At 29.5% G+C, this 16732-nt stretch overlaps 1 protein-coding gene across 3 annotated transcripts in view; it reads left to right on the top strand.

The window, feature by feature from the left end:
* Positions 1-13086, top strand: part of LOC143206969 (uncharacterized) — a 65054-nt gene extending 51968 nt beyond the window's left edge. Inside the window, exons 6-10 of one of the 3 annotated variants that reach the window (XM_076419903.1) lie at positions 4080-4238; positions 8749-8833; positions 8887-8989; positions 9047-9129; positions 12246-13086. In XM_076419903.1, coding sequence (XP_076276018.1) covers positions 4080-4238; positions 8749-8833; positions 8887-8989; positions 9047-9129; positions 12246-12760 — 945 coding nt within the window. In that variant the 3' untranslated portion in view covers positions 12761-13086. The remainder of the gene's footprint in view (positions 1-4079; positions 4239-8748; positions 8834-8886; positions 8990-9046; positions 9130-12245) is intronic. The other 2 variants (XM_076419902.1, XM_076419901.1) reach the window with 2 other exon arrangements.
* Positions 13087-16732: the final 3646 nt, after the last annotated feature.

Genomic DNA, 16732 nt, shown 5'->3' with positions numbered 1-16732 from the left:
ATAAGTATAGTAGTTGTTTATAGCATAACCGAAAAGAGATCCTTTTAGATCTCTATCGTATGAGAATTTTGGTTGTAAAAAGTGCATAAACTCGGTTTACGATTAAGTTGTATGCAATGATGACGAGAATAAATTCAAAATAAATATTTTTCATATTTAATGATAATTTGCTGCATATATTTGTACTACTTACGAACAAATAAAAATAACGGAATATAAAAAACTAAATAAAATAAAAATAATTATATAGAATAGTATTTTATATTGATATATTGATATAATTTCTATTGTTAAATGTAACAATTTTAAAGGATATAAAATTAATTTATATTAAATTATGTATTATTAAATTATAGAATATGGCAGAATATGGAAATAGCCACACTGTGCCATACAGTGTTTTATTTCTCGTTGAGAGGTATCAACTTTGATGTCGGTAGTGATTATTGATAATGGTGTTAATAATTATATTAATATCTGTTTTGCTGTGATTCTATATATGTTTATAAAATTGTGAAAAATCTCTAGTCAGAATTTGATGATAAAATTATATTGTTATTGTCTAATATAACATTTGAATTAGGAAATTGTCTTAGAGATCTTTCAATATATGTTTTTCTTTTCCTTCTGTTTGTCCATGTCTATATTATAAATAGCCCATACCATTTAACTCGCCTAAAGTACCAATACAACTTCCTCATATCTCATACGCACACGCAGTAACCAACAGTCAGACCCAACCTAATAAGCAGACAACGCCGATCACCACTGAACCTATAGTACTATTAGTAAATTAGAGGAAATGATGGGAAAACTTATGGAACAAATGAGTACAATGATGAATTTACTCACCGTCGTCGTTACCAAACTAGCCTAATGACTGATAGCCACTACAACAAATACAAAATAACCGTCTGGAATGTTAATGGACTCCAGCAATATGCCAGGGAGTTTAAAATGTTCTTATATGAAAAAAAATATTGATATCATGATGGTATCCAAAACACATTTCACGGATAGAAATTATTTACGGATTCCGAAATACAAGCTGTATCACACAAAACACCCAAATGGAGGAACATCTATAATTATCCGTAAAAGCATCAGACATTGTGAAAGAAAGAAATTCAGCGAGGCATATTTAGAAGCCACCAGTGTAACCATTAAAGAAATGCATGGGCCATTAACAATTAGTGCTATATATTGTCCACATAAACACAACAAGACAGAACAACACCACGGTTTCTTTAACACGCTGGCTAATAGATTCATTGCCAGAGAAGACTACAATTCAAAACATGTTGTGTGGGGTTGTAGACTAATAACACCAAAAGGCAGAGGATTGGTCAAAGCAATGAAGGCACATAATTTACAGCATATTTCTACTGGTGAGACAACATATTGGCCGTTAGATAGAAAGAAAATTCGCTATACCATAGACTTTTTTGTTACAAAAAATATTGATACCAAAACGTGCAAAGTTGAATCATGCTTCGATATATCATCTGATCACTCACCAGTTATTATAACTGTGAACTCAAAAATTATCAAAAATAAAATCACCTTCTTTGCATAACACCAAAACCAACTTGTCATTATTTAGAGAAAATTAGACAGTTTGTTATCACTAAATTTACCTCTCAAAACAGAAAGAGATACAGAAATAGCAGCAAAAAATATAACAAAAAATATAACAAAAAATATACAAGAGGCCGCATGGTACGTAACATCTAATAGAGCGACATATCAAAAGTTTAATTATAATTATATTTCATCTACAATTAAACAAAACATTGCTGAAAAGAGAAAACTGCGAAAAATCTGGCAACAAAACAGAACAGAAGAAAATAAGAGAAAATTCAACAAGGTCACAAAAGAGCAGAAAGAGCTAATAAATAAAGACCAAATCAAGGAATTCAAAACAATTTAGAATCTTAACGCCAACTGATGCAACGGAATATTCTCTCTGAAAAGTAACAAAAAAGATTCCAAAACCTCAACAACGTAATCCACCCATTAAAGTTGACAACAATACCTGGGCTAGGAATGATTCTTGAAAGAGTTCTCAGGAAAGTGCATCAAATTATGAACATTCATAATTAGTGCCATGCTAAGACTTAATTATTTTCTATTTATTAGTACTTGGTATTCGCTCAAATCATTATGATTCTTAAACAAAATCATTAACTTATAAAACAAATCATTATGATTCTTAAACCTGGGAAAAAATTAGAATGTCTCATCTTATTGTCCTATAAGCCTGTTACCTGTCATCTCAAAACTTTGCGAAAAACTATACTTTAAGGAACTAACATTAATCGCAGAGGAGAGCAATATTATTCCAGACCATCAATTTGGCTTCCGTAATGAACACGGAACAGCAGAACAAATACATAAATTAGTCAACCAAATTAACAAAAACTTAAACGATAAAAAATATTGCTCCGCTGCATTTCTAGATATTTCTCAGGCCTTCGACACGTGTGGCACAATGAAATCGTACCTCACAGACAGACATTTTGTTGTCAAACAGGGTCACGAATACACTGACCTACAGCCCATATATTCGGGTGTTCCGCAGGGCAGTGTTCTCGGCCCATTCTTATATCCTATGTTTACAGCTGACTTACTGACATCAAGAAACACTACTGTTGCAACATATTCTGACAATACAGCCGTTTTGTCGTCACACGAGGATCCAATATTAGCCACAAGAAACTTCCAACTTCATCTTAACAAAGTCGAATTGTGGTTGAAACGTGGCGTATCAAAGCAATTGAGACAAAATCTACCCTTTGTAGAAGAACATGTCCGTCAGTAAAATTCAATAATCATGATCTTTCTCAAACAGACAACGTTAAATATCTGGGAATGCATTTTCACCGACGTCTGACATGGAAAAACTATATAGTGACAAAACGCAAACAGCTTGGGCTTAAACTAAACCAAATGTATTGGTTTATAGAGCGTAAATCTAAATTATCATTAGATAACAAGGTTTTGCTGTATAAGTCAATATTTAGGCTCATCTGGACCTATGATATTGAATTGTGGGGTATTACTAGCAAAACTAATATAGATAACTAATATAGATATCCTTCAGAGGTTCCAGAATAAAGTGTTGCGAGTCATCGTCGATGCCCCAAATTACGTATCCAACAAACTGATTCAACGCAATATACCCATAGAACCCATAACGAGTGTGATTTGAAGTGATAGTGCGAAGTACTCTGAAAGACATTATTAAGTATTGGTACATTCGAAAGTATTAGTACATTCCAATGCACTCGCCAAACAGTTAAATGTACGCGATGACAGTGAAGTGCGTAGGCTCAAAAGCAAACTACCATACGAACTGATTAATAGACACATTTAATAATTTCTAGAATAAGTTAGAATACTCATTAGAAGTTAGGATAGACTCTAAAATAGGTTAGAATAGTATCTAGAATAAGATTTAGATTTTAAGTTGTACAGCAGATCATTTACTGAAGTAATTTTTTACATGTTAGGATGGTTATATTATATAACGGAAATCAAACAACAATACTTATTGCCCACGGGCAAATTGTTGACGTTCAAAGAGATTAATAAAAAAATATTATAAATAATGTTTATGCTGTGCTCGAGAAGATTATTGATCATTTCATTGAAAGCGCAAACATCTCCTATAACACAATTTACATGGGCAATATTGACTACTATACGTTGTTATTGACTTTCGCTTTGTACATTGTAAGATTCGATATTTTTTGGACATATTTTACAATATTAAAGGAAACTTGTTGTAGGCTGTTTGAATACTGTTAGTGTAACTTGTTTTTTTGGGTATGTTTAAAATAACTAATCATAATTACGACAATATAATATTTCTAAATATTATTAACGTTATTTATTCCATCTATTAAAAATATTGTCAACTTATTAGCTAAATTTTGCTAACTTTATCTAACAATAATTATTAATAATTTTATTATTATCTACTTACTGAACTATTAATTGATTCAAAATATACTTGATTAATATTGGATTTGTTATAGTTTTTATTGTAAAATTAAAATATGCTACTGTACTTTTAGAGTTCGAATGATGCCCACATGACATTCATAAGCGATGCCGTGGAAATTTGTGATGAAATGTCAACATCATCATCGAATAGACCAAATAATCTCAACGGAAGTATCATCACGATGACACTGAAAAACAACCATCTCATAGTCGAAACGGAGGAAAGAAACGTAAGTAAAACAATTTTAATATTGGTATTGGTCATTAATAGCTATTGCTTTAATTCCCATTTACACTCTTCCTTATTTAGGTCGACGATAAAGCTAAAAATGACAACGGTGTAATATTTGAAACAAAATAGATTAAGTAATTTCGGTTCCAGGTCACATTATACAGCCCGAATATAAAGGTAGTGTCATTAGTTTTCTCAGACAATTCAAATTATTAGTTATTATCAATTATTGTACATTCAAATACGGATCTCACAAAGTCATTAAAATATAGTGCAACCTAATCAAAATTTGTTTGGTATTTATAGTGAAGAGTACTTAAGTGAACGCCAGTGTCAGAAGTGGTTTGTGCATCTTGTATAAGCCTTACGCTAGTCAATCCTTGGAATAGTCAACAAAAATATGAAAAATATCGAGGTTAACCAATATATTTCTCACGACATCACTGATGACGAATACTGATGTCAAAGGAAGTTCGATTCTTGTAGCACAACCGAAATTACTTTTTCCCCGAGCTATTATAATTTTTTCATTGTTTGAATTAATATTTAATTATTTATTAGTTTACTGTACATACATATTTTATATACGATATTATATATTATATACAATATAAACATGGAATAATTGAGACATTCTATAAATCAAACTTACCTGTTAAATTGGAAATGCAAATATTATTTTAAGAAATAAAAGAAGTTTAAAGTTGCTAGTTCAACTAGCAATTATATTAAATGTCTCGAGAATATGTAACATCTATTTATTACTCATGAAACTAATTTCAAAATAAAGAAAACCATATAGTGCGACGCAAAGAAGTAACGGTTATATTTCAGAACCTTATCAGTCATTACAGTCTTTCATATCGAATAATGTGCATTGTAAAACGCGTATTTATTGATTTTCACACTATTAAACTTATAGTCTTATACATCGAAACAAAACATTCATACCAATAGTTATTACAAAGTTTATTATGTAAATTACTAAGAAAGAGAAAGTTAATAGTAAAATATAAAACAAGAACTGGAGATAATCAGCGAGGGAAAATTCTTAGCTTTTTAAAAGTAATTTTAACCCTGATATACACCCCTGCACATCACATAATCCAAAGGGGTATGCTTGAACACTACTTTTATATTAAGGGGAGCTTTTTAATCCTTTCTCGATATTTCAGTGGGGTGAAATTCAAAACTGCCTTCAATTTGCTTTCAGAGCCTTTCAATCAGCTAGTAAAATATACTAATTTAAATTTGATTATTGCGAAATGCGAACTTATAACAATTATATAATGAAGTATGCTTTCCCATGTTTATTTTGTGAAATTTACAAGGTAATATAAGAGAAAAAATGTAGGAATCAAAACCACCTAAAACCTAAGAAAGATATAAGACCCATATTTATATATAAAAATGGTATTATTGACGTTCTTCATCGTTAAATAAGATTTTATCTACCCTAACTTACAATTTTATCAGTACTCTTTGGCACTTAAAAACTAACCATACCATATTCCAAATATGTGGTAGCGTAAATCGTCCAAGATCATCCATCTTCATATTTGTTATTTTTATTTTGATCAGAGATGTATATTGGAAAAAATGCAAAGTATCAATCCAAACAACTGTTAAACAGTCCGATCCAAATGTTTGGTATGAAAAAATCTGTTACCGAAATTTACGGTGAAGTTCGTAGACTAACTGTTGGTTGTGTTAATGACCAAAATGATGAAGTGAAAGAGGGTCCGGAGACCCAGAGAAATTCTAATACAATAGATTGCAGAACTTCTCTCTTTTTAGTCTAAAACCCAGATCAAACAGCCAAAGAGCTGTCAGACATCTCAGCAGTTTGGACCCTTTCCAGATATTTACATGTGATTGGAAAGATCCAAAAGAAGAGAAAATGGCTAGCATGTGAATTTACTGAAAATGCCATGTAAATAAATCCGAATGAAATTATTAGGAATATATACCTACAGTCTATCCAAAGAAGCAGTGAACTGAAATGGCGTCAAAAAATGGCGTTGTCGCATTTAACGTTGATAGTATTAATTATCGAAGAACTTAAACTAGAGTTAATTAAATAGCCATAATAGTTTGTAGGTTAGAGTTATTTTATTGTAAATTTAACTACTTATGGTATGCCCTGGAGGCTTAATTCACCTAATTAATAAATGTACATCTAAGTAATGTATTATATTTGCATTAGAGCACATATTTACCATTTTATCATTAGTTCTTGTTTCCTTCGTCCTTGTTACCTTTTTATGTTTAGTTCTTGATTTCTTGTCGAATCATTCTGATATCACTGTATTTCTCCTGTATCTTCTGTTACTATCTGTGTACATTTCTCTTGATAAAATTAGATTTAATCGCTGCATTCTCCCTAATGCATTTGCCATATCTGCTAACAGTTAGTATTTATTCTTTCCTTGTACATTTTATCTGAATGCTCATATATATTCTGAAAAATTACACACATATCTATGCATATAAATCTTTCACACTCTGCAATATGATTTTCTACATTTATTTTATATTAATTATATACTAACCTCTAGTTGTTTCCACTCTCATTACCCTGTTTTGGTATTATCAGTATTATTAGATAATGCCACATCTAGAAAGTTTCATTCACTCACTGTCAATTTCTGAGCCACTGTTCAAGTCAATAGGTAAGCTGTCAATTTCTAATTAACAATTTTTGTGAACACCAGTTCACAATTCCACCATTTGTCAATTTCTTCTTCCGTCTGTCTGATGGAGTTCATCCAAACAAAAGGGTGTTATTGTAGAGATTGTATTGCTTTCTAAACCAGTCCAAACAGTTCTTGCCTGCATATCTTTCTCGACCTGCATATCTACTGTAGTAATTCTTTGCCTCTACCCATAACAATTCGATTTAATTGAATATGCATAAGGAGGAAGCCATATTATTCATCCATCTGATCTACTGTATATCTTTTCAGGCATATTTTTAAAAAAGTAAATTACACAAAACATAATCAAATATTTCATTTATATTTATCAAGTGACAATTAGAAATATTTGACTTTTTAATATGGTATATCAAACCTTAATTTATGTTTTGCAAACCATTCTTTAATTACCGCTTTTGTCGTAATTAATTACTTGTTGGGATATTTTTGTTGGATTCCTATTTCTAACATAAGGAACAATATATCCGCAATGAATTATTAAAAACTATTATGATACACAAAACCTGATAAAATGTTATTCCAATTTTTACCTTTTCCCATTAATTTTTGTTGTCTTTACAGTCTCTTTACTAATATATTGCCAATGGTGATCTAATGCACCATTTTTAAATATCCATGTCTGCACAGTGCAGTAAATTGCATTGGACCTCTTCGTGGGTTATCTAAGTTTTTATATCCCTCGAAGAGCTGCACATGGCTAAATTTTCTTTCCATTCTAACACTTATCTCTAAAATAATTATATTAAATTATGTTATAAAAATATTTCTAATAAAAACCCCAGCAGCTAAATATTTAATTTTTTTAATACTTATCTCTCTAACGCATTTTACTGGTGAGTATGGATCCCCATTACCTCCTTACCAGATCTTCATTACCCCTATACGTAAGCTATTTCTGACTGGCTATTAATTTGGAAGCGGCATTTTCAACCAGAGTAATCACCAATATTAAGCAAAATCAAAACAAGCAAAGCGCCAAAACAAAGTTTGCTGATTTATAATCTCTTATTATCACTAATGTTTTGAAGAATTTTTCAAATATTTGACAATCGAACGACTTTTGCAGGCTGATTCGGTTTTATCTCTGAATTTATCATTGTATCTCTTTTTTTAACTAGAATGAAATGAGAAGGAAAATATTGTCTGATTTTAAAACGAATTTACAAACTGCAATAGGCAATACACTATACATCTTGATGACTAAGATCACTGCTACTTTGAATATACTATCTGTGACTACCAACTGAAAAAATTGAACTACGTAGTGTTGCAAAAAGGGCAGTGATAGTGAGTAACAGACATAAGTATGTAATGCTGCAGCTCGAATGGGAATTTCTCCCATTATCCAGCATTCTCATCAGGTATAGTGCCTTGTCATTACCTCTAGTTGAGACCAATGTAGCTCGGCTTGGCTGGTACCGGTTTCGGAATGCTAAATAAGTACATTATCACTTATTGGATTGCTTCCAAACCAACATCGTTATACATTGTACCAATTTTTCTCAATAAATGTTTTTGTTTAAGTGAAATGATCAAAATACAATTATATATCCAATTATCAGTGATTATAGCTGCCCGGTACCATTTATTTATATAGACCTTGATTATTATAAATCATCAGAAACAATAATAATCTGATATTACACGTTTTTAAAATTCTTTGTTAAACAACATTTAGAGTAATAGCAAATTTAAAAGTAGAAATATTTTTATAATGTAGTTTTATAAAATACATCAAAGCATAATATTTTTGTCATATATATGTTTATCAAAGCTATTTGTATTATATAGGATATAGAAGAGGATAGTAGAGAGACGACCATGCGATATTCACCAGGCGCAAGGGATGGTGTTTTTGTCGTGGAAGTTCAACAAGGTATATTATAATATCTGCAATTTCGAAATTAAATTTACTAACAATAATTTTAGGTGTGAGGCGAAGTCCTGGTTCAGGTGGAACGTCATTTGCCGAACCGGACCGTTCAGGATCACTCAGTGATCAATGCGCCTTAGTTCATAACCCACCAGAAAAGTCAGTTAAGGTCGGATAAGTTACCGAGTTTAAATCTATCAGTAATATTATTTTTAGATATAGTGATGAAGAAACTTTGGAAGAGTGTGATGACAGCGAATATTTTATCGAGACCACATCTCCAGAACGGTCTACACCAGGTGGTTAAAAATAATTATTAGATCATGATCACAAAAATGCCGAGGTTTAAATTTATAATGATAAATTTCGATATGTTGAAATTAAAACTTTATCATTTCTATTTAAGAAAATTCGAAAGCAATTAGACTCATTATTGGTCTTTGTTTTTTTTAACATTTTTTATTATTTTTTATTAGTTAAAATGATAATAAACACTTTTATTTTTATCCTTTTTAAGGTCATTATAATATTATTATATTATTATTAATATTATATAAACATATCTAGAAGAATATATGTTAAATATACCAGGATGTTCAATAAGTTCGCAAGAATAGATGCTCTACTCCACAAAACTGGAATTAATAATTTTGTGTAATTTTAATACATTAAAATGTGACTTTAAAAATGATTAAAACAATTTTTTTGTATGTCATTGAATGAGGCTGGAGTCTACTATCACAATATTGAGTCAAAAAGAATATTTAGGAATTATGTGAATCTAGTTCTTAGCTTACACTTGCCCAAGTCAAAAAAACGACCACCAAAATGGACGTACTAATCTCATTCGCCAGATTTAAGTTAATCTGACTTTCAGTTTTTGTTACACTTTCATAACAATTTCTTGGAAAACGATTTTTACCAACCAAAACGTAATAGCTACCGTAGAGGAGTATTCTATAGGCCTTCAAAAAAGCCTTTGCACTTGGGTCCTTAAATGGGAGGGAGGTGGAATAAATGTATTGAAGTTGATGGAAATTGTATTGACAAATAAAGTAATTTTTACAATTATAAATTGGCTTTGTCATATTAATATGCCAAAATTTTTATTTTATTTCCACGAACTTATTGAACGCTCTAATGTAATCAAAATAAATAGAAAATTTAAATAATTACAGTGTTGTATAATTTCCTTATGTTGTCTACATTTATTTTTTGTGTTTTTACTTTTTGTTCACTTAATTTCTCAATTAATGATTTTATTAATTAAAAATCATAAAATGTAATAAATTAAAACAAACATATGCATGACATAATAATAGACTCCTTACACATATACACTTCTACACATTAACTTATGTTTTCAAACCGTTAATAAACTTACTAGAATTTATTCTAGTTAGAAATGTAAAGACATTTTTATTTATTAATCACAATAGGCATAGGAAAAACTATAGCGGCTCTTAAGACATTTCTAAACTTATGATTGCATACCTCTAGCGATATCAATCTGTTATTGATTAAAATATGATTAAATATCATAGAATCAATATATGAACAACATGAATAATGATATTTTGAAATTGCCACAATTTTTTAATTTTATTTATATCTGTATTTTCAGACTAATGCATAGTAACTAATTGCATAATATTTTACACATGATATTTAAAAAGTTCTCAGTATTTTTGCGTAAAAACTTCTAAATACAGTAAGTTGCTGGTTGTAGGAATTGATCGCCTAATAATTTTGAAATGCTAAGACTATTAGAATAATTCGAAACAAGAATAAAGGTAATCTTATTCATTTATATTAAATCAATTCATTGTTAATTCATACTTAGAAAAAGATACTATATAGAGTGAATAAATGCAAATAAACACACTACTGCAACACTAGACGTAAAATATTGCGATAAAGTCAGAGCTCAATAATTTTGTTTTGGAAATATTGAAAAACTGGTATGTCAGTTGAGTGAAATCGTATAATGAAATAACAATAATATTGTGGAATAGGCAAATGACGGTATTGAATGGTTGTTCTGTCAACGAGTGGAGTCGATGTGGTCCAGAGCTGATTTGACTCATTATTTTATTAACAATTTAATAAAAACACAGTTTATAAATTATTAACTGAGAATATCGGAAAAAAATATAAATTAACGGTTTACTCCGGTCAATATATTGAATAATTGTCTTAAGACTTCATGAAGGGACATCGCAGATTCTAAAGAAACTTTCTAATCTTTTGGAGTAAATCACTCTGCCTAGTTCCCATTGAATGTTTGATATATTTTCTTCCACATTCTCGTATTTTTTTGAATATTTCATTCTTTCTCATTCCCATTTCCAAGAAATCTTGTTTAACTTCTTTATCTAACAATTTCAAACTTGGTCTTTCCCTTTTCCTGTCGATATCTGACATGTATTTATATTTGTAATATCTATTTGGTCACTTCTGTATTTACTTCTATTTCTTTTACTAATTCCTCCTTCATTTTTATTCTGTACTTATTTTCTAATATCGTCGTAGCATGAGTACTCAATATATTAGTATATTATAAATTCATAATTCATATTTTCCTGCCTCCTGTTCTTCGTTTTCTTACTATTATTTATATAGGCTTACTTGTATATCTTTATATTTATATTACTTGTATTTTTTGTTAGATATTTACATCTCAATTATATTTTCATGTGTACACTATTTTGTTCGTTTTTATAATTTACTATATATTTATTTATTTATTATAACCCCATAATTTTAAATAGTTAAATTTGACTCTTCTAACTTAGTTTTATAATTTTCTTTGTTTGTATTTTCAATTCTCATTGTTTTCATTGTGCAGTTCAATCTTTGTTCTGTTATAAGATTTTTTGAATCCATTTTCTCCTTTTTGTATTATTATATTAGTTTTGGTTGGAAATATAGCCTTTTTTAATACTTTTTTATTTAAGCCGCTCGTATTCCTTCTATTACTTCCAATAAATTATCTCTATTTATTGAAACTAAGGGCATTCCAACATTTATGTTATTCCAATTAACATTTAAATATCATCTTTCAAATATTGGTTTTTGCGTATGTTTTTATCAATTTTTGATTTGACATATCGATATCTATTTTAATTTATAAAATGGTTCTATTTTAAAAAATACCCCTTACTCTTTTTTCTTTTTTGTATCAGTATAATATTTCTTTCTAATGTTGCATAATTATATATGTTAGTACACTACATAAACTTTACTAGGATATCATTAAAATTGTATTGTAATATTACTCATTGATTAAAATTGGAATAAAATAATAAAATATTTAATAATATATATAAAGTAAATAACATTGCAAAAATAATTATTTTAAAAAGAAATGATAAAAATAGCATCCCAATTGAATTCAATCATAATTTTGTTTTAGGGATTTCAACGAATGCCAAAACCGGCTTGTCCACATCTAATACCAGTTTAGGCTCCCTACATCGAAGTTATTGCTACACCAATCAAGAATGCTACGATCAGGGTAGTTACGGCTATAACATCTATCATGGTTACGTAAATGATCGAGTTGTAAAAAGACTATTTGACACTAAACCCAAAATAACATCAGCCGTTTATAAAACTAATCCTTCCGTGAAAAATTTAAAAAGCATGAGTTTTGACATGTCCGTTATGCATAAGGACGCGTCAAAAGACAAATTTTCATTGGTACAAATCAACTCGTTCGATAATGTGTTGGAGAGTAATGGTTTGGAGGAATTCTCAACGAACTTGTACAAATCAAAGCCCCTGATGGAGAACGAAGCTTTCTTAAAAGGAGACGACTGTAATTTACCTGTAAATATTGATGTAAAAAAAGCGAGTAATTTTAAAAAAGGTATTATTAATGACTTGAACTCTACCGATGTTGAAAATGTTAAGGAGTCTCAAAAGTAATTTGCTGACTATAGATAATTTGAGGTGCTATAGATATACATATACTTAAATATATAATGGCAGAAAGAAATATGTCTAGATATATACATATTATACGTATTGTCTTATATTTTGTTGTTTAAAATGTTCTTGTGTCAATTTTTATATATATAAAAAATACCTCTACTAATTTTGGGTCCAATTTTTTTCTTAGTTGTAGATGATTTCACTATATTTTCATGTGCTTACTTAGCATCAGATAAGAAATGGATAGGGCATCTACGTCCTTTATTTCATGCATTAGTCGATTAAAATTTTTTTTATAAATTTTCTTTTGTGATCGAAGAATATACTTTAAATTATGTAAAACTAAATAAAAATATATCAGATGTACTAAATAAATTGTTTGATTTACTCATATACCAATGATTAAATTAGCAATTTTAATTTATATATCGATAAGGTCATTACATTTTTACTCGAATATTATTTTATATTGAGCGTTTAGAGTTTGTGTATTTTATAATAATAATAATGTATTTATAATAATTTAGCAACGAAATACTATTATCATTATAAACCAATATTTTATAATAATAGTGTTACAATTTGCATTTCAAATTAACAAGACTTAATTTTTAGAATTAATGTTTGACGTAATATCCATTTTATATGAAATTTAATTATTTTTATATTTGATATATCTAATATAGGAGTAAATTTCATAGTATATTGAATAAATTGCTTTATTTTCCAGATTTTTCTGCAACATTATATTAAAACATTGCACACATTAAATTTAGCCGACTTGATAGCTGCAATGTTCAAGACGACAGGTGGGTTCTCATATTACCGCGGCACTCGCGAGTTCGAAACCCGCTTGCGCATGGCTGTAAATTTATATTTATGATTTTCCATAACCAAGCGTTTAAAATTTGACAAAGACCAGTTACTGGATGGCTTATGAGATGGTCTCTAAGTAGGTTATTCACCAGTCGATTGGCCTAATTCCAAAAACCATGGTTCAGACTTAAAAAGACCTTGTAAAAAAGAAGACTAAGATATAACTAAAAAGTACAATCAATACATCCTGAAAAAATTGTCCATTGTTTTCTTTTCAATCACATTCTTTCAGCGTTGAAAACAAATAATCAAGTTGCTAAAGAAACGTGCAGGTTTTGCGGTTGATCATCCTGCATTTTTACCTCTTCGTTTACTACCAACGATTGTCGAATTTGATTAAATCAGTCTATCTACTCAGCAGTCCCCCAATATGTGTGCATATGTTTAAAGATTGACTAGAGACACCAAGTAAAGCCCGCATCAAGAACTTTACAAATTGAGTCCAGCGCTGTAGAAGAATTGCTGTTGAGAAAATGTAAACCCAAGTATGCAATTTATTATTGCTTATATGTATCTGTTATCTTTATTGCAAATTCTTCTGGGTGATTATATTTATATATTTATTAAAAAAAGTTATTCTGCTGCTTCAAGTTTGTTGAGATTTTGTTGATGTTTATAAATCTTAAAACCTTCTCGGTAATTTCACTGAAAATAGCTTTCTGAGGCATCTAAAAACTTTAGTTGCTAGAAACCAATGATATGGCCAGTATAGAATTTTTTTATTCGAAGACATTGTTAAAGGTTAAAACCCCATTAGAATATGTATAAAATGCATTTTCACGGACAAAACTGTAAAATTTTGAATGGAATTGTAAAATGATGGAAGATACAAGTAATGTCTTGCTACATGTTAAGACGTATAACGTACGAAACACAATATTAATGCTTACTTAATGTCATCTAGTTTTGTTGATGGAGTAAATAGATTTCCAGATATTTCTTGTAGGGCATATTTTTTTGAATTCATAGATGGTTCATTACGATGGTTTGAGAATGTTTGTAGTATGAACGGTAAACGAATTTATCATAGATTTCTGTTGATTTGGCCTTTTTTATGGAACATGTAGCGAACAGTGCCGAAAATAACCTGGACTGGGATCATAGAAAACGATCTGATGGAAGACTAATTGTGACGTGATTTTGTGAAAAATATTCGGCGTATTGGTTAAGAAGTAGAAACAGTCCCAGAAAACCGATTATGGAGTGACGATGGCGATTTGTATCAATAGAAACTCTCTTTCTGAAAAAACTGGCAGCAGGTGTGCTTAACAGACTACTTTCAGATAAACACAAAATGTACCAAATAATTGTATGAAGATTGATACAGTCGATATTTTTAGCATAAAACATTCCTCAGCAACAATTATTATAGACATTCAAGGTACTGATTTTTCTTCAGTGATGTAGTGTACCAAACAAAACCATCTCATTGAACAATTTCAATATTTTTATTGCTGCTAAAAATCCTTGCTCTATGAGTATGGGCTATAAGTTTTGGGTATTCATTTTTTACTGGCTAGTGACTAATAACATCTGACAAAAAACTTACGTTTTCTACTGCCTGGTTACTGGACTGAAATAATTATTCCACTTTAAATTTGACTTATAAATAATTTTAATTATTCATACCAAGAACGGGATTCAAATTCGCGACACTCTTGGCAGTAGGGCGAAGCAAATGATGCATAACTTTTATTTCAGTCTTGATTTCAAAAAAATAAAAAGACTTAATTGGACAAAAAAATGATGAATAAAAGAAATTCTTAATAGAAAAAAAAGCCTATTGAAAATAATTTGACAGACACCTGTAATAACTGTTAATTCTGTAAAAACCAATTACACATAATATATCGAAAAATTCAACGAAACGATTGTCAGTAATAATAAGCATTTAACTACTGCAAACAATACTAAATTAAATTTGTTAGTTGCATAAAAACCACAAGTTATGTCCATAATTATCACAGAATATCATTATGCCAGGGGCCCGACAACAAAACGAATAAAAAGAAACGAAAATAACGTTACACAACGAAAAATATTCAGGCTATTAAGCTAACACTCTCTTATTCAAAAAGCAGTAACGGTATCTGCATTGGATGCAGAAAAATAAGCGATGCTTTGTCAGCCTGAAATAATAAGAAGAAAAACAAGAATTCGTCTTGGACATATTGATTCTTCGTACCTCCCCTCCCAGTCCCTTCGCCTTCCGCGCTTATACGGGTATGATGGATCCTCAAATTGCACAATGGACTTTAAGAATGCATAAATGGATAACGGATCAAGCAATTACAATTTCGGTGGGCGCCATATTCTAAAAAAAAAGACCGAGCACGGAGAAAAATGATGCATGATGATGCAAGAATTTATGGTTAATACATGATCAGCAGGATATTTTGAAAACAGATATATATATATATATATATACAAAATTCTGCGTTTCTGTTTTTTCGTTTTAAGGTAGTAAAATATATTTTTTTTTAATTCAACATAATTCCCTTCAAGGGTGATACACTGATTATAGCGACCCTTCAACTTTCGATACCATTTTTGTAGTGCAATTTGCTTCAAAATAGGCCTCAGTTTCGGCAACCACCCCTTCATTCAACGAACATTCTTTTGAGATCTGAGAACAGAAAATAGTCGCTGGGGGCCAGATCTGGTGTATATATATATATATATATATATATATATATATATATATATATGTGTATATATATATATATATATATATATATATATATATATATATGTGTATATATATATATATATATATATATATATATATATATATATATATGTGTATATATATATATATATATATATATATATATATATATATGTATATATATATATATATATATATATATATATATATATATATATATATACCATTTGTGAAGCCTCAAAAAATTATGTAACGAACCAAAAACTGTTTATTTATCTGACGCCCATCTTGGTTGTGTATTGAGAGAAATACAAGAGAATTAATAGGAATGAATTAATTTTTAAATTAAGATTATAGTAAGCATACCTAATGTAAAATTAAAAGTAGTTTAAATGTGATGAATATATCTCAGGAGACATATA

The sequence above is a fragment of the Rhynchophorus ferrugineus genome, unplaced genomic scaffold, assembly GCF_030347505.1.
Source record: "Rhynchophorus ferrugineus isolate W39M unplaced genomic scaffold, kcgeb_rfMv2 rfM1, whole genome shotgun sequence".
Classification (NCBI taxonomy): domain Eukaryota; kingdom Metazoa; phylum Arthropoda; class Insecta; order Coleoptera; family Curculionidae; genus Rhynchophorus; species Rhynchophorus ferrugineus.
Note: the sequence above shows the minus strand (reverse complement) of the source record. Positions and strands in the feature narration are given on the sequence as shown.